The 23205-nt window shown below is 44.7% G+C and overlaps 1 protein-coding gene across 1 annotated transcript; it reads left to right on the forward strand.

Moving 5' to 3' along the window:
* Nucleotides 1–12455: 12455 nt before the first annotated feature.
* On the forward strand, nt 12456–15228 carry LOC134880083 (protein FAM200A-like). Its single transcript, XM_063906794.1, has 2 exons — nt 12456–14664; nt 14803–15228. The coding sequence occupies exon 1, from the start codon at nt 12580–12582 to the stop codon at nt 14659–14661; it is 2082 nt and encodes a 693-aa protein (XP_063762864.1). The 5' UTR covers nt 12456–12579; the 3' UTR covers nt 14662–14664; nt 14803–15228.
* Nucleotides 15229–23205: the final 7977 nt, after the last annotated feature.

Below are 23205 nucleotides of genomic sequence, written 5' to 3' on the forward strand. Positions count from 1 at the left end.
TTGCAAGGGAAATGTGATGTGTGTCTTGGTAGTGAAGGGGAACTGTTCTGTGTCAGCCTGCTGTTTCTCTCAGGTGTTTGTGGTGTGTGGGGTACACAGTCCATCATAGAGGGGTCTGTGTTTTGAGGGTCGAAATCTTGAGGCTGCTGTTGCTGGGGCAACGGCTCGAGAACAGGAATGATGTGACGACGATTCCGTCTGTATGAAGTCCCGTTGGCTTGGATTATGTAAGAGCGTGGTTTCTCGCTCACGTCCTTCACAACGCCAAGCCGATCGTATCCTTTTGGGGTCTGCATCCTGATCACTTGTCCCTCTGCCAGGGGTTTTAGAGGAGAACTTGAGATGTCATAGTGGTGCTTTAGGATGAGCCGCTTGTTGAGGAGTTGTGTTCTGATTAGTTGTGCATCTTTTGGGTTTGGCTGTAACAGTTTGGTGCTCACAGGGATGGCTGCACGTGTTTGTCGCGACATCAGGCGTTCAGCAGGAGAGCCTAACGTCAGATCACGGGGAATGTTTCTGAGATTTACCAGGTTGAGGAAGACATCTGTGCCATCTCTGTGTGAACGTTCCATCAGCTGTTTTGCACTGCGAACTGCTCTCTCTGCTAGTCCGTTTGACTGTGGGTAAGTCCTTGAAATGTTGACTGGCGTACTGTCCAGCATTATCAGAGATGAGTGTGTGTGGTGTGCCGAAAACAGAGAAATGTCTTTTCAATTTAGTTATCACAGTTGATGAGGTCACATCCCGGAGAAGGTTGATTTCAAACCAGCCAGAGTACGAGTCAACCAGCATCAGATACCGTTTTCCATGCCACTCGAAGATGTCTGTTGCCAATGTGGACCATGGGAGATCTGGCACAGGATGAAGCTGGAGGGGCTCCTTTTGCTGATGGGATCTGGTGCTGTTGCACACCGCACATGATAGCAACTCCTCAGTGATGTCTCTAGACATATCTGGCCAAAAAATGATGCTTCTTGCTCTGCGTTTGGTTGCTTCAATGCCAGGGTGCCCTCTGTGCACTATTTTGATGTACTCTCTGTGCAGGGACTGAGGAATGACCGTTTTTGTGGCCTTTCATGACAATTCCCTCTTCTACTGTCATTTCATCTCTGTAGGGAAAGAAGAGACGGACAGCAGGTTGGAGCTGATTCTGTCGGATGGGCCATCCTCTATTAATGACTGCACTGAGGGCTTGCAGTCTTTCTCTGTGTGCTTTGAGTTCTTCCAAGCGGGCTGTGGAGATGTAGCTCACAGACATAACTTCGTAAGCATCATTTTCAGCAGGGCTTTGAGATGTTTGTGTAGTTGGGGCACGTGAAAGTGTGTCTGCTACATACATATACTTGCCCTTTTTGTACACCAAACTGATGTCGTAGCTCTGCAGCCGGAGCAACATCCTCTGCAGACGGGCAGGGGCTGTGTGGATGGGCTTCTTTAAGATAGTCACTAGAGGTTGGTGGTCAGTCTCCACCACTACAGGCTTTCCATACACATAGTCTTTGAATTTTGTACAGGCAAACACGACAGCTAGCAGTTCCTTTTCAATTTGTGCATACCTTGTCTCTGTGTCAGTGAGGGTGCGTGATGCAAACGCTACTGGCCCCGCCATCTTGCATGCACGCTGCTCCAAGTCCGTAGCATGACGCATCACAGGTGAGCGTGACTGGTCTTCTGACATCATAGTATGACAGGACAGGTGGACTTGATATGCATGATCTAAGAAGGTCAAATGCATCCTGATGCTGCTGGAACCAATACCATGCAGTGTCCTTGTGGATGAGTTTTCTCAGTGGTGCTGCGATGTCGCTGAAATTCGGGATGAACTTGCCGAGGTAGTTAACCATACCGAGGAAACGCTGTAGTGAGACAACGTCTGTGGGGACTGGCATGTTAGTGATTGCATCTGTCTTAGAAGGGTCTGCCTTTAGGCCTTCACTTGTGAAAATGTGACCTACATATCCTACATGATCCAGGCGAGACTTGCACTTGGCTGGATTCAGCTTTAGGTTGACTTCTCTCACTCGTTCCAGCACCTTCTTGAGGTTGGCATCATGCTCAGCAACTCCGCGGCCACCAATGATGATGTCGTCAACGATGACAGAACATGGGTAACCTGCAAATAGCTGTTCCATCGAGCGTTGAAATACCTCACTAGCAGAGCTAATGCCGAAGGGCATCCTTAGGAATCTGTACCGCCCAAATGGAGTACTGAAGGTTGTCAACATGGAGGATTTCTTGTCGAGACGTATCTGCCAGAAGGAGCTTTTAGCATCTAGCACAGAAAACACTTTTGCTCCTGACATCTGTGCTGCAACTTCTTCTACTGTTCTCATAGGGTGATGTAGTCTTTTCAGCGCTGTGTTGAGGTGTTGTGGATTGATACACAGTCTTATTTCCTGCTTGTCTTTTTTGTGTGCTGCCACCATAGATGAGACCCAGTCTGTGGGCTCAGTAACTGGTATAATGACACCTATGTTTTGCATGCGGTTAAGTTCAGCTTTAACTCTGTCTTGCATTGCAATAGGAATGCGGTGGGCAGGTCTAACCACAGGTTGTACACTAGGATCAACTGTCATGGAGTAAGTGATTGGTAGTTCTCCAAGTTCATCATCAAACAGGTCTTTGTACTGCATGAGTGTCTGTGTGGTGAAATCCGTGTTGCTTTCCGTAGTGATCTGGTGGACATCCTTGCTCAATGTGACAATTCCCATGTCCACGCATGCCCAAAATCCCAGTAGTGGCTGCACATCTTTGTTCACTATGAAGAAAGGCAACGAATGGTGCTGCTCCTTTAAACAGCAAGGCAGTGTGGCCAGGCCTTTGGTCTCAATCCTGCTTCCTCCATAAGCAACAAGGTTTATAGCCGTCTCTTGCTTCACAAGTTGCTCGCCATTGGTCACTTGTGTGAACGTTTCTTGAGACAACACATTGCATTTAGCTCCTGTGTCAACTTTCATTTCAGTTGGTATGCCATTAATGTGAATTGTAACAAATCCTTCTTCTTTGTCTTTAGCTTGAGGATTAACACTATCAACATATCTTTCGATATCTACGCCATCCACGTAGAACGTGTCTTCTCTGTGTGTTGTGGGCTCTTCCACTGTTACTTCATGTACTGACTGGTTAAAATTATTTCTATTTGAATGGCTGTAGCTGCGTGGTTTAGACTTGCAGCATTTTTTGTAGTGATTCACTTTTTTACAGTTATGGCACTTTTGCCCGAAAGCTGGACACTTTTCTCGCATAGCTGCCTCCGCAATTATTACAGTTAGAGATGCTCTGGGAGTGAGCGAGTGACTGTGACTTTGGCTGATATCTTCTGCTAGAAACAGGTCTCACTGCATCAACATTGGTAGCTTGAACGGCTAACGTCCTGCTGCTTTCCTCTGTCATTTCGTGTACTGCAGACTGCAACAGCTTTAGCAAGTGTCAGTTCACTGTCTCTCAACAGAGGTTTTCTTAAAGAGGCATTGATTATGCCACATACTATTCTGTCACAGATTAGTTCCTCAGCTAAGTCTCCAAAATGGCAACTTTTAGCTTTATCTTCAGATCACTGATGAATGACTCAATGCTCTCACCTTGCTTCTGATTTCTTGAATGAAACCTGTGCCTTTCCATTATTTTGTTATGTTGAGGGTTGCATATTTCTCTGAATTTCCGTATCAAACAGTCCGGGTCCTCCCTTGATTCAGCTGGGGAGATCACCTGCACCATCGGGGCCTGGCGCGCGCACTTCAGCTGCATACATAAAGGATCGTTCACGTTCAATGGCTTCTGGTCCAGCAGGATTGAGGAGGATGTAAGCCTTAGTCCTGGCAGCCTTGTCTGGGTGCGCTGCGGCGATGAAGATTTCATATTCCCTCTCAAAGATCCGCCAGCTCTCTGCGACGTTTCCTTCAAACATAACAGGGTCCGGACGGCGAAATCCATCCGCCATTGTAGCTGGGGCTAGCTTCAGCCAGCTAGTTAGCGTTAGCACGGTCGGTTGAAAAAAAATTCTCCAGACGAGAGGAGAGGCTCGTGCCGTCTTCTGACACCATGTAGAAGTTTTCGATACCTCTTAATACATGCATGTGTGTATGTACAAGGAATACACAATGCATAGGCAAGTGGTGGCTTTATTTATGACCACAGCATGAACAGTGAACATGTACGTTACTAACAACTGAATGCCTATTATCTTAAAACGTCACCGGGTGGCGCACCAGCTACGGTGGCCTGCAAAAGACAACTTAATCATATGAGAATGATCTACAAAAACTACCTACATTCACTCAGTATGTAAAATGCCCCACGAGAGACAACAACACTCAGGACCTTTTATATGCTAATACCAAGAATGCATACTGTGCCACTGCCCTCCCCCCTAGGCAGATCAGACCACAACCGGGTCTTTCTGCCACCAAAATATGTCCCTGTTGTTCAGAGGCAGCCTGTATCCACTAGGACTGTGAGGAAGTGGACCCCTGAGACCAATGAGGCTCTACAAGGACTGCTTTGAGACCATTGACTGGGATGTGCTTTGTGTGGCACATGGAGAGGACATCAACAACTTGACTGACTGCATCACCGATTACATCAATTTTTGTGAGCAAACAACTTTCCCGGCAAAAAACTAAAAATGCTTTTCGAACAATAAACCCTGGATTACCAGTGACCTGAAAACCCTTTTAAACAAGAAGAAGGAAGCTTTCAAGTCTGGGGATAAGTCATTGCTGAGGAGCATCCAGCACGACCTGAAGGTCAAGCTGAGGGAGAGCAAGGATTCCTACAGGAAGAAGCTGGAGGCCAAGCTCCAGCAGAACAACAGCAAGGATGTCTGGACTTGAATGAAGGCCATCACAGGGATCAAGGGGAGAGACAGACTGATTGTGGGCACCCCGGAGAGGGCTAATGAGCTGAACACCTTCTTCAATAAGTTTAGCTCTCCGCGCTTTACTGTCTCGTCCACTTCACACCTCACCTCCTCCACTCATCCTGGCTGCAACATCCCCCCACTGCTTTCCATGCCTCTGACCCCCTCCCCCCTGCTTGGCACTCTGGCCTCTACCACCTCACCTCTGATGCGCCTCCCCCCTCTGAGACATCAGAACCCCTCCCCCGCCTCAGAGTGAGTACGGGCCAGGTGAAGAGACAGCTGGAGAACCTACACCAAGGCAAATCTGCAGGCTCTGATGGCATCAGCCCCAGGGTTTTGAGGACCAGTGCCAGCCAGCTTTCTCCTGTTCTTCAACATCTGTTCAGCCTGAGCCTGAACCTGCAGACCAAACCTGTGCCGTGGAAGACATCCTGTGTTGTTTCCTGTCACTAAAAAGACGACTCTTTCTGGGCTAAATGACTATCGGCCAGTAGCTCATGTGATGAAGATGCTGGAGAGACTGGTCCTGTCCCATCTCAGACCGCAGGTGAGATCATTTCTAGACCCTCTGCAATTTCACTACCAGCCTCACCTGGGTGTGGACGATGCCTTTATCTACCTGCTGAAGCGTGCTCACTCGTACCTGGATGGGTCGGGGTGCACTGTGAGAATCACCTTCTTTGATTTCTCCAGTGCATTCAACATGATCCAGCCACGGCTGCTGAGTGACAAGCTGCAGGCTATGAGGGTAGACGCGTCCACCATCTCCTGGATTTCCAAGTACCTCACAGACAGGCCACAGTATGTCCGGCTGGTGAAGGATATTATTGAATTTGTATTGCTTGCTCATAAAGACATGTTTATGTATAAATGCTACCAGAGAGGGTTTCAAACTATGAAGAGAAGTGAGCTTCATGACAGAGTTAAAGGTGAGCTAAAAACATAAGAAAGGAACTGCATTCTGCTTCTTTGTTCACAGTGAACACTAACTGCACATTCCAGAATTGTGGGAGAAGGCCAAGAGGCCCAAGAGAGGGAAGAAGGAGATAGTGGTGCCAGGCACCTGGATACTGCATGTGAGAGGAAAGATATGATAGAGTAGAGGAGGATTAGATGATAGGATGCAGACCCGAGGACTCTGCCTGTCCTACAAGAAGAAACCAACACATACCACACTCAAAAATACATATGTCTTGTCATAAGGGACTGCCCTTTTCTCTTTTACAAAGTATACATATTGTGTGATGTCACATGTCGAGGCTCTGGGTGGAAATTAAACACAGTACCTGCTTGCAGTCTGTGGCTCACAAAACCCAGAAACCTCACTATTGAGATTGTATATCCCTATCACAACTGGAAATAACTCAGCTTTATTATAACTTATTACTTTGTTTGGACTCCTTGCCTCGTACAGAAATTCAAGAACACAACAATGACTATGGCAACAGATGGCGACGGTGACTTCATAAGAGGGTGTAAGGATAATCAATATATTCTGACGGAACATTGAAGGAGATAATTCATTGATTCTCGACGGACCAGATTTGTGTACTTCCGGTAGTACAGGATGTTGGTTTTTTAGCCTCGGTTAGCATGTAGCTAATAGCATAATCATAATTGTCAGGGAATATTTTGTGTAAGTTTGTAAATCTTTCGCTCATTTGCATCTCGCTGTCCTCCTTCGACCTGGCTCTACGGCCTTGCAGGTGCTGTTATCTTCATTAAGGAGGGGTAGCCTGGTTTTTAGAATAGAATCGGAGGATGAAACCCTCTTTATTAGTCACATACATGCACACTGCAGAGCACACACAGTGAAATTTGTACTCTGCATTTAACCCATCCTAGTGCTAGGAGCAGTGGGCAGCTATTGTGCAGCGCCCGGGGAGCAATGGGGAGGGGGGATTGGAGGTGTCCGGTGCCTTTCTCAAGGACACCACAGCAGGGCCTAGGAGGTGAACTGGGACCTCTCCAAGTAGCAGTCCACCTTCCATATTTTCAAGTCTGTTCTCGCACTTGAACCAGCGACCCTACGATTCCCAGTCCAAGCCCCTACTGACTGAGCCACTGCTGGACCCACAGTGGGTACAAGCTCATGCTGACCTAAGATTGGCTTTATTGTTTAGGGACAGCTAGCGCCAGTTTATCTGGCCCACTATGCTCCGCTAAACACCTTATTTGTGACCTAGATGACAGTTTAAGTTAAACATATTGTCCAAACTTGTTTAGTCTGCTGCTCTGAGAATGTTGATTACCCATTTGGAACTAGTTAAAACCTCTTCCTATCCCTGAGATCTTCAGAGTTGGTTTGGCAACCTCTGTGGCAACTCGTGTCTAAAGTTAATGTCTTGTCAATTCTCCGGCAGTGATTCCGAATAAACCCAACAGTGTTTTGCCATCAAGTTCCTGCTCTCCAGTGTCTCTCTGAGTTTTGTCTCCATTGCTTCAGAAGTGTCCACCACAAATATACGAGTAGAGGGAGAATCAGGCGTGGAGTTACATACTAAACACACAGTTTTCGACTCTCACTCAAGAACATTATATCACTATTATTAATGTGTGTTTTAATGACTTTTGAATGTTGGATCAATTACGTGAACAAAGGTCATTTCAGAAGTTACTACGGAAGAAGATGGCGTAGCCAAATACGTCATGGACCCGCCCCTCCGATGTCAGCCAGCCGAAGAAGGCCACGTATGAGGGGGAATATAAAACATGATGTTTGAAATAGGAACGGTCTCTTTTTCCATGCAACTGTAGACAGATAACTGCTTCGTGTGGACTGTGGACCAGTGAATTGGATTTAGGGGCCACAGCTGTGTTTCCTTGTAAACCTACTACACTATTGCATTAATAAATACTCTTTGATTTAAACTAGAAGTTTCCTGGTCTACTTTCGACCAACTTTTGGTCTTCAAACAACGAACATTTTTGCAACAAGGGTCAGCCAATAGAAGAGACGGGGATATGCCCATGTGACGACAAGAGGCCAACAGGATCCGCCCCCCACCACCAACCAATAAGAGAATACGAGACCAGAAGGAGCAGAGAGTAGAAATGCCTGATGTAAACAGAAGATTGAGGCCTTTTCTCCACGCTGCTGGGAGACAGCTTACTGCTTAAACGTGGACTGTGGATCAGTTGGCGTGGGGGTGGACAGCAGCTGTGTTTCCCTTGTGGACTTACTGTACCGTTATGTATTCTTATACTTTACAGAGAAACTTCTTGGTCTTGTTAAGACCAACTCTTGGTCCTCAAACAAAGAATATTCTTAACAGTACCTATATATCCTCTGAAAAACTCAGGCAGTCAAACACTCAATCTTGTTAGGCAGAGCGATATTAGAGGAAGCTGAGCGAGAGCGACGGTTTGGGTGGAGGTGATAAGCCACTGAAGGTTCCACTCATATCTGTCATGCAGGCGGGCACTGTTGGCAGGAGTTGTTTTGCTGATGTTTGAGCCGGTTGCAGCCTCTTGTCATCATACAGGTCCCTCTCTGCCCCCTCAGTGTCCTGGGCTGCAGGCCATTAAAAGGCCAAACAGCCCGTTACTTGTTGTTGCCTGGAGAGGCAACATCAGATGCACTGGGGGGTCTGGACTGATGAACAGGAAAGGTGGATTCATCCTCCACCTCCTCCATTTCATCCATGTCGAGGAGGTCAGAGTTGGTGTCCCGCTCTGCATCCTCACAACCCGGTTCTACCTCGAGGAGCTCCTGGGAGAGTGGAGGCATGACTGGGGATTCAGCTTCCATCATGTCCGCCCAGCTCGTCGAGGCTCGCGGCTGATCGGCACTGATTGTGGCTTTTGGGTGGCTCCTGACAGGCACGGTTCCTGATTATTAGCCCTCCTTTCCAGTATTTTTTTCTGGCTTCGACGCACAGTGTGGGCACGACTGTGGGTCAGCCAGCGTTGTTTGAGCATGTTTAGTGCCCTTGCAATCAATGCACATCGAATGAGAGTCCCTGCCTCTAATGGATGCCCTACATGACGCAAGGCACAGGCACGGGATGCAGCCTTTAAAGCCTTCGGTTCCAACTCTTTGGCAAGGGTTGTAGCGGAAGTCATGGTTGAGAGAAAAGTATAAATGTACCAAAGTATCATCCCGCCTTGACGCGTTAGCTTAACTCTGGGTACACGGCTCAGTTAAAAAATGAACGCTTACCAAACCACTGTAAGCCGTAATGCGTTAGCCAGGCAGAATAGCACCACACAGTCACCGGCTACACCGAAGAATGAACCCTGAGATGCTGGCCGAACAGCTCACCTTGATGCAGACACTGTACAGCTGTGGTATCAGTAACCAGAACTTCTTACGAATTACTTACCCAGCGAATCCGGACTAGAGCCAGGGAATACATTCAGCGACGTAGTCCTTAACGGGTCGTCTGTGAACAGGAGTGTAGCCAAGATATGCTGAGGGAGCTAAAAGTTTCTTCACGGTTAGAAAGCGAGAATGATTTGTGAAGGGGCGGTCAACTGTATAAATATGAGGGGCGTGCCCAAAGTTCAGTTCGACCTGTCTGTCACTTACAGACGTTGTGTCACTGGAGCTTCCTATTACTGCCAATTCATTCACTCTGGCTCCTCCAACCCACAGGCTCTGTTGTCCACCATTAAGAAACTTCTGAAACCGAGTGACACCACCTTGACAAGTGCAACTCTTTTCTTTCATTTTTGTAATCCAAAATCATCAACATCTACAGCAAGCTGACAACCTCCCCTGCCCAAAGGTGTCCCCCAGGGTTCAGAGCTTAGTCCTCTGCTCTTCCTCCTCTACCTCCTCCCCTTCAGTAAAATCATACGCCGCCATGGCCTCCACTTCCGAGCTACTCTGACGATGTCCAACTTTACATCTCAAAGAAAACCCATTACCACTTAAACCCTCTCAACTCTCACCAACTGCCTCACTGATATGTCATCCTGGATTCAAAACAACTTCCTCGGCCCCCCGTCTCACAACTTATCCATTTCAAGCTAGCTAAAAATCTTGCCTATAGGGCAGCACATTGGTCAGGGTGTCTGTCACATTGGCCCTGGCTGCCCCCTCCCTCTTGAACTCACTCCCCAAACTCACCATTTTCAAATCAGAAATCAAAACCCACTTTTTCAGAACTGCTTTAATCTGTAATTAATGTTGTGTTTTATATACTTGAAGTGTGTTGTTTTCATTGTGTTTATAAATAAATAATAAAACATGACAAGCAGCACTTATAAGAACAAAATAGTCTTTATGTATGTCAGATGTATTTTAAAGGTCCATTAAATATATTACAAAACACTACAGGTCATATACATTTTGGCCTGGCCAAAAAAAAGGTCACACACTCTCATATTCGTTGGACCGCCTTTAGCTTTGATTACGGCATGCATTCGCTGTGGCATTGTTTCCACAAGCTTCTGCAATGTCACAACATTTATTTCTGTCTTGCATTCATTTTTCGCCAAGATCTTGTATTGATGACGGGAGAATCGGACCACTGCACAAAGTCTTCTCCAACACATCCCAAAGATTCTCAATTGGGTTCAGGTCTGGACTCTGTGGGGGCCAATCCATGTGTGAAAATGATGTCTCATGTTCCCTGAACCACTCTTTCACAATTTGAGCCCGATGGATCCTGGCATTGTCGTTGGAACATGCCTGTGCCATCAGGGAAGAAAAAATCCATTGATGGAATAACCTGTTATTCAGTGTATTCAGGTAGTCAGCTGACCTCATTCTTTGGGCACGTTGCTGAACCTAGACCAGACCAACTGCAGCAACCCCAGATCATAGCACTGCCCCCACAGGCTTGTGACCTTTTTTTTTGTCCGGGCAGTGTACTTGCAATGGAAAATTACCATTACAGTGAGATAGTGACGGAACTCATTAGCATATGAAAACTGGATGTGTGATGAGAAATCACAGCTCTGAAGATAGCTGTACATTTACCACTTGTGTTTATAAGCTTCATTCAATAAAATCTTTCAAGAGCTCTGACCATCAAGGACCGTGAGGAGTGCACTTACGTGGACAGAATAAATCCACTTGTCTTCTCTCCGGACCATTCTGTTTATTGGGTTATTCGTTGTAACTGGGAGACCTCCTCTCATTGCAAATTAACCAGACTGCTGACTGTATTGAGGATGTCTCATGGTAATCATTACGCGATGGCAACAGACAGATAAAATGCAGGAATAAATTATGAACAGACAGACAAACTACAAAGAATGTGTTTCCTTATCAGACACAAACCTCAAAAGAGGAGAGAAAGAATTGTATTTGCCAAATGAGCTGGTTAGTCCTGTTACAGAGCGACAGGATTTACTTATTCATTAATTTAAAAATGGATATTAAACAGCATAGTGTGCCAAGCTACAAAGACTATTATTAAAGGGATGGATTTCTGGGAGAGTTTCCCAGAAATGTTGTTATGGATATTACTGAGAAATTATACTTTTTCTAATTATATACTTCTATTCTTTTCAATAATAGATCTCTATTGTAACAGGAGATGGTCCTCCATGAAATGCAGTCCATTAAAATGAACAAAACAAATATCCTCAGGCAGTAAAATGAGACAAGGATTACATATACAGTACCTATAGAAAATCATCATACCCCTTTGAAATAGTTACTTTATTTATTGTAGAGCCTGAAATAATATCCCATAAAAAAAGAAAAATGTAACTTTACAACTTCAGCTGTCTAGCAGGATGATGCAGGTTTTCCTAAAGAATTTGGGTGCCCACTCCCTGCTGAATAGAAAAATCCCCACAACATAATGATCCCACCATGCTTCACAGTAGGTACTGTATGTGTGTTTTGGGTGGTGTGCTGTTTTTTGGTTTTACCAAACATAGCGCTTGGAGTTCAGTCAAAAATGTTGAAACTTAGCCTCTGACCATCTGACCTTTGTCCACATGGCAACAGAATCCTCCATGTGTGTTTTTACACAACACAAACGAGACCTTTTCAGAAAAAGCTTCTTTCTTGCCACCCTGCCATAGAAGCCATCTTTATGTAAAGCTTGTGAGAATGTTATCACATGCACTGACTGACTGGTCCCAGCCATAAAGACTTGTAAGTTCTTCAAAGTTGCATTTGGTCTTTTGGTAGCTTCTCTGATCAATTTCCTCCTGTTTCAGTCGTCCAGTTTCGACGGACAGCCTGATCTAGGTAAGGTGTTGGTGGTGCCATACGCCTTCCACTTCTTAATGAAGCTTTGAACAGTACTCAGAGGAGGCCTTTTGAAAACATTTTTGTAACCATTTGGAATGTTTTTGCAGTACCATTCACTACTAGTAGTGGAATCCTTAATACAACACTAGTTTTATTCTGCAGTAATCAAAATCACTTCAGTTGATGTCAGGTGGGGGGCAATTAGCCTGGAGTTCACCTTTATTATGAGGGTTAAAATATGTACATACAGCCCAAAAAAGTTAGATTTAATTCATTTTAATTTCCTGGGTGTAATTTTTTTTAAAGGTTATGATGACTTTCAGTATCATTCAGCTGATGCTTTAAATCAGGGGTTTTCAACCGGTGGTCCGCGGACCACTGCATGTGGTCCGTGACAAGAGCCTATGTTGATCAGTTCACCATTGTTTTTTTTTAATATAAATTCGCTTTGATATTTCAACACATTTCCAGAATACCGTTACATATCGTGAAAAATATGTTTAAAATAATATAAAGGAAATTCAAGCTGACAGAATGTAGCCTTGCGCCTATCCAGTCTATGGTAGCCTGTGATTCGCTAATGGTAATGAGTTGCGTCGCTAACCTCACTTATTATTCATTACGTACAGTCTTGCGAGCAAAGTTGACACACATTTATAAGCATAGCCGACGAGAGTATTTTAAGATAGGTTGTAGTACAGCAAACATTTGTTACATATGTACTAGTCTAGCTATATATCTAGCACCAATGGATCGTTTTGTAGTGAGGAAAGTGCCAGAGGGACAGGCTGCCATGACAGAGGGTCAGGCTGCCACGACAGAGGGACAGGCCGCCACGATAGGGCAAGGACAGGCTTCCGAAGCGTCAACTTCGCAAAAAAGACGAAAAAGAAAATACAATGAGGAATATGTTAAATATGGATTCACAGTGACGACAGACAGAGCAGGAGAGGAGGTACCACTGTGTTTCGTATGTTCAACAATTCTCTGTAATGAAGCTATGAAGCCGTCGAAACTTACGCGGCATATGGAGACGCATCACGTCCACTTGAAGGCCAAACCCGTTGAGTACATGCAACAGATGTTGCGTGATTTCAAAGGACAGCAGGCTACCATGAGGAAGAGTGCAAAAATAAATGAAAACGCACTGAAAGCATCGTATCTGGTCGCTCTCAGGGTTGCAAAAAGTAAGAAGCCCCATACCATTGCAGAGCAGCTTATATTGCCAGCAGCCATAGATATGTGCAGAGCTATGGTAAGCGAAGAATGTGCCAACAAATTAAAAACTATTCCGTTGTCAGACAACACAATCGGAAGACGAATTGGGGAAATGGCAAATGATGTCAAAGACCAGCTGATGGCAAAACTTCAGACAGTTCTGTTTTCCCTTCAAATCGACGAGACGACAGATGTTACTAATGATGCGCAACTGTTAACATTTGTGCGATACGAGGACAGTGGCACTATGTGCGAGGAATTTCTTTTTTGCAAACCACTGCCCGGGCGAACTACCGGTGTAGAAATATTTAAAGCACTGGACGATTTTTTCACGGAGCACAATATCTCGTGGCAGAGGTGCGTTGCATTATGCAGCGATGGGGCCCGAGCCATGAGTGGCAGCAAGACTGGACTGTTTGCGCATGTAAGGAGGGTGGCTCCGGGGGTAATTTGGACACACTGCCTGATTCATAGAGAGGCTCTCGCCTCCAAAGATCTCAGTGTTGAGCTCAGTGGTGTGTTTGATGTCGTTGTCAAGACGGTCAACTTCATAAAACGAAACGCATTGAATACACGCCTGTTTTCATCCCTATGCCATGACTTGGGAAGTGAACACAGCTCTCTCCTTTATCATTCAGAGGTGCGTTGGCTGTCTCGCGGCGCTGTGCTCGCCCGTGTGTTTGAACTACGCGGAGCTATCTACGAGTTCTTGTGCGAGAAGCATTCTGATCTGGCTTCCAATTTCAACGATAGTTACTGGTTAACTAAGCTGGCGTACCTCACAGATGTTTTTGCAGAGCTGAACAAGTTGAACAGCTCCATGCAAGGGAGAGATGCAAACGTCATGCAGCTCTACGAGAAGCTCGACGCATTTGTGAAAAAAATGTCAAAGTGGATCGAACGAGTGGAGAGCAATAACTTGGCGATGTTTCCTTCAGTTGAGGAATACCCTGACAGCACTGACATCAACGACACTATATGTGAGCATTTGAGGAAGCTTGTGCGTCAATTCGCAAAGTACTTCACTGATTCGGAAGAGTGGCGCCGTGACAGCAAGTGGATCCTGCTCCCATTCAGTGACGATGCATCAGTAGGGTCAAGTCTGACGGCTGTGGAAGAGGATAAGCTGATTGAGATGTCCACAGACTCTGTCAGGAGGCATATGTACGACACACAGCCCCTTGTTAAATTCTGGATAAGTTGCCAGACAGAATTTCCACAGCTTGCTGCAAAAGCAATGAGGTGTCTTTTGCCCTTTCCAACCACATACCTGTGTGAGAGTGGTTTTTCTACACTGGCGTACTTAAAGAATAAGTACAGGGCTAGGCTTGATCCAGAGAATGACATGAGACTGTCTCTGTCTACCATTTCGCCACGAATAGACAGGCTGTGTGGACTTCACCACGCCCAGATATCACACTGACAGGTAGGCCTAATTCTCCCATGTTTTCACTGTTACGACCCTGGCGGGTTTAGGCCCCGCCCTGTGTTAATGGTAAGCCTGTTCTCTCTCCCTGCTTTTCTCAATCTCTCTCTGCTTTTCTCAATCTCTCTGTCTCTACAGCAGGTGATTGGTGACAGGTCTGTCCTGGCTGGGTTATAAAAGCCCTGACCAGCCAGCAGTTGAGGCTGCCTTGGTCTTCATTTGTTGGATTTTGGTTCTCCGGTGTTGTTGGATTTTTGTTCTCCGTTGTTGTTTTGTCACACACCTAGACTGACTTTGCATGACATTTTTAGTTACTTTTCCCAATACTGAATTGCACAACACTTTATTATTCTTTATTCTTTCTTTAAAATAATCTTTAATTTAATTTAATTTAATAAATCTACTTTTATTATTATAAAATCTGCGTGGCCTCTCTTTCATGTTTCATGCATTGAGCTATGCATGTAACACCAAATACACACGCGCACGCGCAGGCACATCAGTGGGCCGCGGATTGCTTTCTAGTCCGAATGGTGGTCCCTGGGACAAAACCAGTTGAAAACCCCTGCTTTAAATAAAAGTGTTCAGACTTCCGGTCTGTCTAATGGAGGAGTAGGTCACACGCCGGGAGAGCTCTGTTGAAATCCTATCCAAAACTGCAGTATACCTGCTTATTTGCACCAGCTAACTTGTGCGGCCTTGTCTGAGAGACCAATGAACATGGGGAAAACTACCAAGAAGCAAAGTCAGCCCGTTGACGGAAAATCCTCCGACAGTGGAACAGACGACTGCACGCTAGCTAGCCAAAACGAAGAGCATGCAGCTAGCCACGCACCGCTAACGCTGGCTCACATGGAGAAGCTTCTCCACTCAATGGAGGACCGCATCATAGCCAAATTATCCATTCAACTTTCGGCTGACCACGCTATCATTGACCGTCACGACCAGACAATTCAACAAATGGAAGAGGCACTCAACGACATGGAGGCCAGACTAATTACCCTCGAATCCACCTGTCCAAGGAAAACGAGAGCCTCAAACTTAAAGCGGACGACCTTGAAAACAGATCGAGGCGTAATAATATCCGTATAATTGGCTTACCTGAGAAAAATTGAGGGCTCACAGCCAACCGCCTTTATGGAGGTGTTCCTGAAAGAAATGTGTGGGTAAGAGGCCTTTCCTTCTCCCCCAGCTGTCGACAGGGCCCACAGAGTGGCTGCCAACCGCAGGAGGCAGGATGACACCCCGCGCCCGTTCATCGCCCGGATCCACCACTTCCAGACCAAGGAGCGCAATCCTGAAACTAGCGAGAGAGACCGGATCTCTCTCTTTTCACGGAGCCCAAATACACATTTTCCCGGACTACAGCGTGGAGGTCTCCAAGAAAAGAGCCACATACTCTGCGGTCAAACAGCAGCTGAGAGACGCCGGGTTCGCATACAGGATGTTCCTGCAAAGCTCCAGGTCACTGACAAGAACGGTCAGAAATTATTTTTTTTCTCTTCCTCTCCATCTATTTCATAAACGTGTATGGTGACTGTGAAAATCACAGAGATGGAGTTGTGGATGCGTTGAAAGGTATTTAAATTCACCAGGCTCCGTCTTTCTTACTTACAGTATGTGCATGGATTTTGTGTGGAGCTAAATCCGGGACAGACAGACTTTTGTTGAACTGTTATAGTTGGTCCACACAACGCTGCTCCTCTTTAATGACAATTAAGATACACAAAGATGCCCGGTGAGATAGATAAGCTCATTCACACACACACGCGTACCCGCACGCACGCACGCATACACACACCACACTCCACACCACACACAGAATAGTTTTCCTCCATGTTACCTACTTACATTACGTAAAGTTCTACCATTCATTATACCCAGTCTCTCAGGGTTTTTTGCACAAGTTCATGTGAACCTGTATACTGTTTTCGCAAATGTTACTGCTGATAACAGAGTTTTGTGTAAGTTGAGTGTTGTGAACTGGCAGTTAAGAGCACAGTTGGAGTTCCACGTCCCCTCTGGGATGCTGTCCTTCACCAAGTTTTTTTGTTTTTGTGTTTTATGCCATCTGTTCAGTTTCCTTTTTCTTCTCTTTTTTTTCTTTGCCCTACTCCACTCCCCCCTTCACCCCTACTGCTTGTATTTGCTCTCTAATCTCGTAGAACATGACAACTGCATCTAACTGCAATCAAACTAAGCCCATCCACTTTATATCTTTAAATACTAAAGGTATGAATAATTGGGTGAAAAGACAGAAAATAGACTCCTATCTCCGAAAGCTACATTCACACAGTCTTTCTATAGGAAACCCATCTCAAAAACGATCACGCTAAGTATCTCAAGAGGGGATGGGTTGGCCAGGTTTATCATTCGCGGTTTAATGCCAAAGCAAGAGGGACAGCTATCCTCATACATAAGGACATTCCATTTCAAGCTAAGGAGGTGATCGCTGACACAAATGGGAGATTTGTCATTGTCTCGGGTCGGTTATTTGCCAGCCTTGTCATTATGGTGAATGTTTATGCTCCAAACTGTGGTGATTATAATTTCTTTAACAAGCTATTCTCAATCATACCCGATGACAACAACTACAATTTGATAATAGGCGGAGACTTTAACGGTGTGCTTAACACTGCATTGGATAGATCACCCAGCAGGGTTCAACCTCTCACCAAATCTGCCAAAGTTATCAACAATTTTATTGTTGAAAATGGTGTTTCTGATATCTGGTACCTTTTTCTCCAATGTTCATCACACATACACCCGTATCGACTACTTCATTTTAGATAAGAGATTACTGGGAAATGTTAGCTCCTGCTCATATCACAGTATTACAATATCAGACCGTGGAGCAGTTTAATTTCAAATAACATTACCAAACTCCTTTAGACCCTCTAAAGGACTGGAGACTTAACTCCCTCCTCTTAGCTGACAAACAGTTTGTAACTCATATTATTTCTGAGATTGTTTTTTTTCTTGAAACTAATGCCTCCCCAGAAATCTCTCACTCAACCTTATTGGAGACCCTTAAGGCCTACCTTCGTGGGCAAATAATAGAATTTTCCTCCAGGGCAAAAAAAGCAAGAGAGTCCAAAATCAGTGAGATCTCACGTTCTATTTCGGAGATTGATAATCGCTACTCATTATCGCCTTGTCCTGAACTTTTTAAAGAACGGCTACGCCTACAGACAGAATAACACTTACTTTCCACAGACAGAGCCACACATCTACTTACAAAATCTCAATTCGCTGTTTATGACTCGGGTGATAAGGCTGGCAGGCTACTGGCCCGGCAGGCTCGTCAAGCCCAGTCCTCTCGTCTTATTCCTAAGATTCATAATAAAACAGGAGAAATAGTCACAGACCACAAGGAAATCAACAACACTTTCAAAGAGTATTATGGCGGCTTATACAGCTCTGAGTGTGATAATTCTTCACAACTCAACCATTTCTTTGACAAACTTCCTTTCCCTTCTGTTCCAGCCAAACAAAACTCTTTATTGGGAGGTCAGATCTCCAAAGAAGAAATTCTGGAAGCGATCAAATCTTTAAAATGTAATAAAACACCTGGACCGGACGGTTATATTTCAGAATTCTATAAAAAATGTGCGCATCAACTATGCCCCTCTCATCTGGCCTTCTTCCGCCTACTTTACGACAAGCTGCAATATCTCTCATACCAAAAGGGGGCAAAGACCCACTTCAATGCGCCTCATATCGTCCAATCTCCCTACTTAATGTAGATTACAAAATTCTTTCTAAGGTCCTAGCATCACGGCTGGAGAAGATCACTCCGCAGTTAATCTCTTCAGACCAAACTGGCTTTATCTCAAACAGACACTCCAGCTCCAATCTCCGCAGGCTTTTTAATATTGTTTACTCAACTTCATCCTGCTCTCCCGAAATGGTGATATCTCTTGACGCTGAAAAAGCATTCGATCGAGTTGAATGTCAATATCTTTTTTTTACACTTAAAACATTTGGTTTCGAAGACTCTTTTATCTCATGGATTAAACTCCTCTACTCTCAACCGCTAGCCACTGTAATTACTAACGGACAACATTCTGGAAACTTCCCTCTTGGCAGAGGCACACGCCAAGGCTGCACTTTATCTCCCCTTCTGTTCGCCATTGCCGTGGAACCTCTAGCCATAGCGCTAAGACAATCCGATGACTTCCTTGGTGTGACACGTGGAGGCATTACACACAAAATATCCTTATATGCCGATGACATTCTTTTATATGTTACAGACCCACTCACATCTGTCCCCCCTATTCTCAATATCCTACATCAATTTGGGAAAATCTCAGGCTACAAAACTAATTATGAAAAAAGCGAGATATTTCCTCTCAATCAATCTGCCTCTTTAATCCCTGCAGCAAACTTCCCATTCAGAATTGTCAAAAAGGGCTTTACATATCTTGGCGTTGAGATTACATCTTCTTTTTCATCTCTCTTTGCCAAGAATTTTGGCACTTTATTCAAAAATGCAAAAAAGACATGTCTAGATGGATAATCTATAATCGGTCGTGTTAATCTAATTAAAATGTCTGTGTTACCAAAATTTCTATACCTTATCCAGAGCATCCCTTTCTTGATAAAAAAGTCTTTTTTTCACTCCTTGGAGAGGAGCATATCATCCTTTATTTGGAATGGCAAACCTCCAAGAATGAGGAGAAATGCACTTCAGAGACCTAAAAAACTTGCCGGCCTGGCCCTACCCAATTTTATTCACTATTTTTGGGCATGCAACATAAAAGCACTGTTACAATGGATGAGGGGAGCTGAACCTGACAGGGGTGAGACCTGGGTACAATTGGAACAGTCCTGTACTCCCATTTAATCTGCGTTCTGTACTATGTGCTCCGTCACCTCCTCCTTTATGACAAATCAAATCTAATCCAGTGGTATATGACTCCATCAGAATTTGGTCACAGTTTAAAAGGCATTTCAGTTTGCAGACAACATCGATACACTCTCCCCTCAAGAATAACTACAACTTCCCTCCCTCCCTCTCTGAGTCTACTTTTAGGATCTGGGACTCGAAGGGCATTAAATCCATTGGTGCTCTGTACGTTGATGGGAATGTAAAGGTTTGAAGTGTCTTGAGATCTTGCAATGGCTTACTCAGTTGTCTATTGTTAGCAAGAAGTTACGATCCACAGGCAGTGTCCATAGCTAGCCCAGCTGTACAGTTCAACAAAAGTCCACTTCAGAAACGTTGTTGTAATTAAGAAAAATATAGGAATCTCCGTTTTATTACTCAGTTTCAAAGTTATAATTTGCTTACAAAAAATATAATAACAGAATATCTAGCACATGTATGCGGTCTTAAAGGGGAAGTACACCTTTTTGTCAACATGTACCAAATCATATAAAACATGAATTCTAGTATGCTTTTAACGTTTTTAACCATTATATGACCTTCAAAATGAAATGATGTATCTTTTTAACACATTTTAGTCATGTTAACTGTAGTTATCACTATGAACTGTTCTTTCGCCTTCATCATTTAAACAACTTTCTCAATTATTTAATCTACCAAAATCTAATTTCTTCAGATATCTCCAGATTAGGAATTTTGTTAAAAAAAAGACATCCTCTTTTCCTGACCGTCCTATGAACAATGCCGTCGATCATATTCTCTCATTAGCCCCATGCAACAAAGGGCTAGTTTCTATTCTCTATAGTACTATAAGCAATATCACTCCTTTATCTCTGCAGGATGTCCGGAACCTTTGGGAGAAAGACTTAGGTGAGGAAATAGCAGATGAACAATGGCAAAAAATGCTGGACTTAATACATACCTCTTCCCCGTGTGCTAGGCACAGGTTAATACTACAACTTAAAATTGTTCTGAGAGTCCATTACACCAAAGCAAGGCTGGCGAAACTGTTCCCTAATATAGACCCTTCATGTCCTCGCTGTGGCAATCAACCAGCAGATCACGTGCACATGTTCTGGTCATGCCCCAACCTCAGCACATTTTGGGGCAACATTTTCAGTGCTTACTCCAAGATGTTTCAAAAGGACATCACTCCCAACCCTATATGTGCCTTATTTGGTTTCATTCCTGAAGCCGGCTCCCTTAAAGGTAAAGCTCAGGCAGTCACAGCTTTTACCTCCCTGATCGCTAGACGACTGATCCTTCTCTCCTGGAAGGACCAAGCACCTCCCAACTTTACAAGATGGATTAGAGACACTATGCACTTCCTTAAACTTGAGAAAATCAGATACACACTGAAAGGCTCTGTGCAGAAGTTTATACAGATTTGGACCCCCTTCTTAGATTATTATGATAGTCTTCAAGTACCACTAAACCAGGACGAGTAGGGCCCCCCCCTTTCTTTCTTTCAATTACTCATTTACTTTTTTTTCCATTGTTTTTATTTGATTTCCTTTACTTCTTTATAGACTGATATATTTAGTTATTCTTGTACATTGAATTATATCATATGAAATGGCACTTTTCCTATATACTTGGTGTGACAAATATATTGAACAATTATTCTCATTAAATCTGAACTCGAGGGGACAGCTGGGATTGCTGGGGAGGGTTGATTGGGTGGGATTGGGAGGGATGGGCAAGGGAAATTGGAATTCAGCTGGACATTGCAGCCATTTTATGTTTGTGTACATTTCTGACCAATGTGTGCTGCTAACAAAGTGCAATATAACTTGAAAATTCAAATCAAAATTGTTAAAAGAAAAAAAGTGTTTATCCACTTCAGATTGACCGGTCATGTGAGTCTGTCTCACAAAAACGTGTTTAAACTTGTGTAATCATTCCCATCAAAGACTGTATAAGTGGGTTTTTAAGCTTCACACACCTTGGTTAATGGCCGTTCTATCACAAGGTAGCCACGCCCTAAAGCTTACCGTAGTTTGTGGTTTTTTAATTAACTCAATATGGGATGATATATTTTTTTTGGGGGGGGGGGGGGGGGGGAAGTGACAGGAAAGTGGGAGAGAGAGTCGGGGTGGGATCTGGAAAGGACCACGGGTCGGGAAATCGAACCCGGGTTGCCGGCGTATGGAGCAGATGCCCCAGCCAGTTGCGCCACGGCCGGGGCCATGGGATGATAATTTAATGAACATTTCGCTGTATCAAATAATTGAAACCAGCAATTAAGACCTCATGTGTACAGTGTTTACTGAGGAAATACATCATGTGAGAAGAAAGGTCATTTTCTATTTCTTCGATACAACCTAACTTATTTTTGTTATATTCTCTGTCACTGCCTAGCCAATCACAGTGAAGCATGACAGCAACAGCTGAGCAAATAGAAACGGCTTTCAGAGGAATCATGTTGTCTGGATGTTGCAGAGGTACAATGGGAACACACAGTAGCACATGTCGATAATGTGTCGGGCCATTTCAGTCATCATTCTGCAGTTTTTTGTGTAACATATAATGAAATGTGAAGTGTCAGCTAAATGTATTTTAGGAGTCAAATAAGAACATGACATTGTTTGAAATGGTATGTAATGAATAAGAAAAAAGAATCCAAAAAAGCGTCAGTTTTTGCTCCCTGAACATTGCAGTCTTTACAGTGTGTGTGTGTGTGTGTGTGTGTGTGTGGTTATCTTACCCTAACAGAGTCCCTGACTTCGGACAGGGAATCAAACTGCCGGGTCATCTATCACTCAGCTGTGTAGCTCGTCCCATCATGCAGACTGACAGCTGTCTGAAGTGTGGCTCTTCAGACGACAGTTCCAACAATGAAAAAATGACCCCTTTTCAAACACCTTCTTCTACAAAAGTCAGCCAGGCCCTCTGTATGTTCACAGTGAAAAAAGCAAGGTGCAGATTCAAGTACATTTATTATAAAATACTGGGAAACAAAAGGTCGCAGGTTCAACGTTCCGATCAGACTAAAAAACTATTATTAGATGGAGAGGTGCCAGTTGACCTCCTGGGAAGGCACCGAACCAACTGCTCTGGGTGATTCATTCTTTGAACGCCTTGTCCTGTCCCACCGCAAAACCATCACAGACCCCCTCCTGGACCCCCTGCATTTCGCCTCTGTAGACGACACCAGCAACATGGCGCTTCACTTCCTCCTTCAGCACCTGGACACAGCAGGAACCTACGCCCGGATCCTATTTGTAGACTTCAGCTCCACTTTCAATACCATCATCCCGGCTCTGCTGCAGGACAAGCTCTCCCAGCTGCACTTGCACGACTCTACCTGCAGGTTGATCACAGACTTCCTGTCTGACAGGAAGCAGCATGTGAGGCTGGGGAAACACGTCTCTGACCCCTGAACCATCAGAACTGGTTCCCCTTAAGTCTGCGTTCTCCTTGACAATGACCTGAGCTGAACTGGAGGGCCAACACTGACGCTGTGTACAAAAAGGGGATGAGCCGGCATGGCAGCGTGTCTGATGTGCTGGTGAGCAACACTGGAGCCCCCCAACGAATTGTGCTGTCACCATTCTTGTTCACCCTCTAAACCTCAGACTTCCGCTTCAACTCCGGCTCATGCCACCTTCAGAGGTTCTCCGATGACTCCTCCATTGTCAGCTGCATCCTCC

This window comes from Eleginops maclovinus, chromosome 18 (genome assembly GCF_036324505.1).
Source record: "Eleginops maclovinus isolate JMC-PN-2008 ecotype Puerto Natales chromosome 18, JC_Emac_rtc_rv5, whole genome shotgun sequence".
NCBI lineage: Eukaryota > Metazoa > Chordata > Actinopteri > Perciformes > Eleginopidae > Eleginops > Eleginops maclovinus.

Excerpts from the sequence above, each read along its gene's own strand:
- LOC134880083 (XM_063906794.1), top strand. The coding sequence starts at position 12,580 with ATGGTAGCCTGTGATTCGCTAATGGTAATGAGTTGCGTCGCTAACCTC.